At 26.8% G+C, this 3,486-nt stretch overlaps 1 protein-coding gene across 1 annotated transcript; it reads right to left on the bottom strand.

Moving 5' to 3' along the window:
• Window positions 1-1,743: 1,743 nt before the first annotated feature.
• Window positions 1,744-2,848, bottom strand: LOC111906131 (early nodulin-93). The gene is made up of 4 exons (XM_052766199.1): window positions 2,692-2,848; window positions 2,473-2,534; window positions 2,230-2,305; window positions 1,744-1,978 (listed from the first exon to the last, which is right to left on the bottom strand). The coding sequence occupies exons 1-4, from the start codon at window positions 2,738-2,740 to the stop codon at window positions 1,890-1,892; spliced, it is 276 nt and encodes a 91-aa protein (XP_052622159.1). The 5' UTR covers window positions 2,741-2,848; the 3' UTR covers window positions 1,744-1,889.
• Window positions 2,849-3,486: the final 638 nt, after the last annotated feature.

Genomic DNA, 3,486 nt, shown 5'->3' with positions numbered 1-3,486 from the left:
CATGGACTATCCATGGAGCTCCAAATGGTTACATCCATAACCCATAAACCATGGATCATTAATCCACCATAAATGAATTGATGATTGTCATAATCAACCCTTATATATTTAATTAGTCTCACTTTGATCACCAAATTAATACTAGATTAATACTTGATCAAATACTAATTAAATAATACTATTATTAATATATTAGAACTTATAATATATTAATAATCATAAGTGCCATATTCTCTCATTTAGTCTAACCAAGTATTGCAATGCCATGCAACCCAAATGGACCATGCCGGGTTGGATCAAGTACATACTAAATAAAGTTATGGACTTAGACACTATATTCAACAAGTTATGCCTTGAGTGTCGAACTTCACATCAGTTCCAACAAGGAAGAAAGGGGGAAGAAAGGAAGAAAAGAAGAATAAGAGAAGTAGGCTGACACGTGAGGAAGAAGAGAATGAGACTGTAATGGTGAGAGGAGAGAGACTCGGTACATACCTGGCGATTTAGGCCACCAAACTTGGCATGTTGAGTTCATAACATGGTGTTTGCCGAGTACAACTCGGATTTGCAGAGCCTTAACCGAGGTCGCTCTGTGTAACCTAATAACATATTTTTAAAGGTTGTTAATTCATCACTCATTTTGATGAATTTATCTTCACGGAATCTAATAATCCATCGTGAAATTTATCAAAATTAATGGTTGCTTAACGACGACCTTTAATGATTTTTTTGAGAATTGAGAATTGTTGCTTTCATTCCATATTTCATACCAAGTAAACATTTACAAGGTTTTTCTTTATTTGACTAACTTATACATATTTCATGTTTATAATGTCAATTTATATATATTAGGTGTGAGACTTATTTATTATATGAGTTATTTTTTAAGAAAAACTAAATATGAAATTCTAAACATTTGAAGTTTGAATTTATAAAAAAAAATGAGAAAAATATTAAATTATTAAAATTAAAATGTTTTTTCTTTTAAATTTAAACAAATAATCTAGATAAATAAATAAAGGAAACTAATGACACTTTAATTTAGTAATTTTGAAATTAAAAGGAAAATCCATTAATAAAATTAATATGCATTTATTATTACATTTATATATTGTGTGTAATTTAATAAAATGGAAAAAAAATCATAAAATAACATGTGAAAAAAAATAATAAAAAGAACCATGTGACATAATGCATTTTTATTTTATTAATTAGGAAGATGAAAAATAACAAAATTATTTTTATTAATTAGGAAGATAAAAACTTTTGAATATTAATATGTGTAAAATATGCAAACTTCCGATAAAACACGGTGCGTTGGATATCATTTATAGTGTGTGATTTAATTATAGAGTTACAAAGGTTAATTAGGGTGGTGTTCGACAACTACTCCGTATTAATTAAGAAATTATTCTTGATTGTCAAGTGTGTTGATTTATAGAGTTACAAGGTTAACTAGGATAGTGTTCGATATGCTATGTGTAAAAATATTTTTATTTGTGTACTAGTTGTTGATGAAATTTTATACCCAACCACACATTTTGTCATAACATTAATGGAGGTAATTAAATATGTGCAATCTACTAATTTTTGTTCTCATAATTAAACTCTTTTGATTTTGATAATTGCGTTATTTACGTATAAATAAGGATAAAAAATTAAAAATTAAAAAAGAAAAGAAAAAAGAAAAGATATATAGGAGGTCTTTAAGATGAAATAAGTAATAATAAACGAGGTCACAGATTATGCAGCAAATATATATAAGCCAATATATTTATGATATTTTCCACTTTATTTTACATTACATAATCGATTCTAATACATGGCGCATGTTTTTGAAAATCAAGAGTACTACAGGTTACAAGTAAACCGAATACAATCCCAAAGATTCATGGCTGATCAGCATTGTCGAAGGAGTTTCTTCTAGCACTTTTTAGAATTGTCTTGTCAGCAACTATGAAATATGCAGCTCCTGCCACTGTAATTTTATAGCATATATATATACAAATTCTTAGTTGCATATATATATATATATATATATATATATATATATATATATATATATATATATATATATATATATATATATATATATATATATATATATATATATATATATATATATATATATATATATATATATATATATATATATATATATATATATATATATATATCGTGCACAAAGACAAAAGAAAGATCTTTGAAAAGGGTGTAGGATTAATGTACTTGTGGAGACGATGAGAGCTTGAGCTGTATGGTTAAGATGAGCCTTTGCCCATGGCACCATTCTTGCACTTGCCATCTGAAACATATATATATATATATATATATATATATATATATATATATATATATATATATATATATATATACGCATGTATTATATTATACTCAGTCATTTGGCTTATGTTAAAAAGATGAAACACTTATGGAAACAAGTAAGTAAACAAGAGAGAGAAGGAGACTAACAGTTGGAATAGCAGTGGCAATGGTGGCTAACACAGCTGCTTTAGCTCCTGCAACTACTCCCTCTGTACGTACAAACCACAAATCAAAACAAACAACAATTTAGTCAAATATATATATATATATATATATATATATATATATATATATATATATATATATATATATATATATATATAGAGAGAGAGAGAGAGAGAGAGAGAGAGAGAGAGAGAGGATTACCATGAGAGCAGTTCTTGGCCATGGCTAGCTTTTGGTCAACTGAAGGCATTATGCGAGAAATATTGCACAATTGTTAGAAGAAGATGAGATGATGATGATGATACTTTGTTTGTTGTTGCAGAATATGAAGTGGGATTGAAGATTTGGATAATGAGAGTAGAGTATTTATAGGGGTTTAATTAAAAGTGGTGTGTGAGACAAACTCAGGTGGTGTTGGGTTCATGTTTCAAGGTTCAAGATTAGGCTTTGATGGTTTTGCTTCATGTCACCAGTTTGGAGTCGATTGTTTTACTTTTATGTATATTCGTACAAATGGTAATTTATATACCCATGTGCCTTTGTGTGTGTGCGTGAGAAAAGTTTTACTAAAGGTGTTTATGTAATATATATTTATATATATAAAGTAAATTGATAATCTTTAAAATGAAAAATAATAAAGAAATCGTGATCCTGAAAAACAAAACAGTAAATTTCTCTTTTTTTAACTGTTTACGTTTCAAATATTTTTAATTTTGTACAATTTATCTTTACAACTTTTTACTTACCCAATTCAAGTTTTCTTTTTTTTTTTTTTTTTACTTTTTCTGCTTTTTTAATTTTCTTATAATTTTTCACTTACTTGTTTTAAGCTTTTTCTGAATTTTTTATAATGTTTTAATCTTTTTACTTATATTTTTGTGTTTAACATATTCTTAGAACTTAATTTTTAAAAAATAATATTCTTAAGTTGTAAAAAAAAGACACGGATTTGGATGATCGGATGTTTTAAAACCGGTTTCGGATTAACCTATTTAA

Source organism: Lactuca sativa, chromosome 8, assembly GCF_002870075.4.
Source record: "Lactuca sativa cultivar Salinas chromosome 8, Lsat_Salinas_v11, whole genome shotgun sequence".
Taxonomy (NCBI): Eukaryota; Viridiplantae; Streptophyta; class Magnoliopsida; order Asterales; family Asteraceae; genus Lactuca; species Lactuca sativa.
The sequence above is the reverse complement of the archived record's forward strand: the minus strand, read 5'-3'. Positions and strand labels throughout refer to the sequence as shown.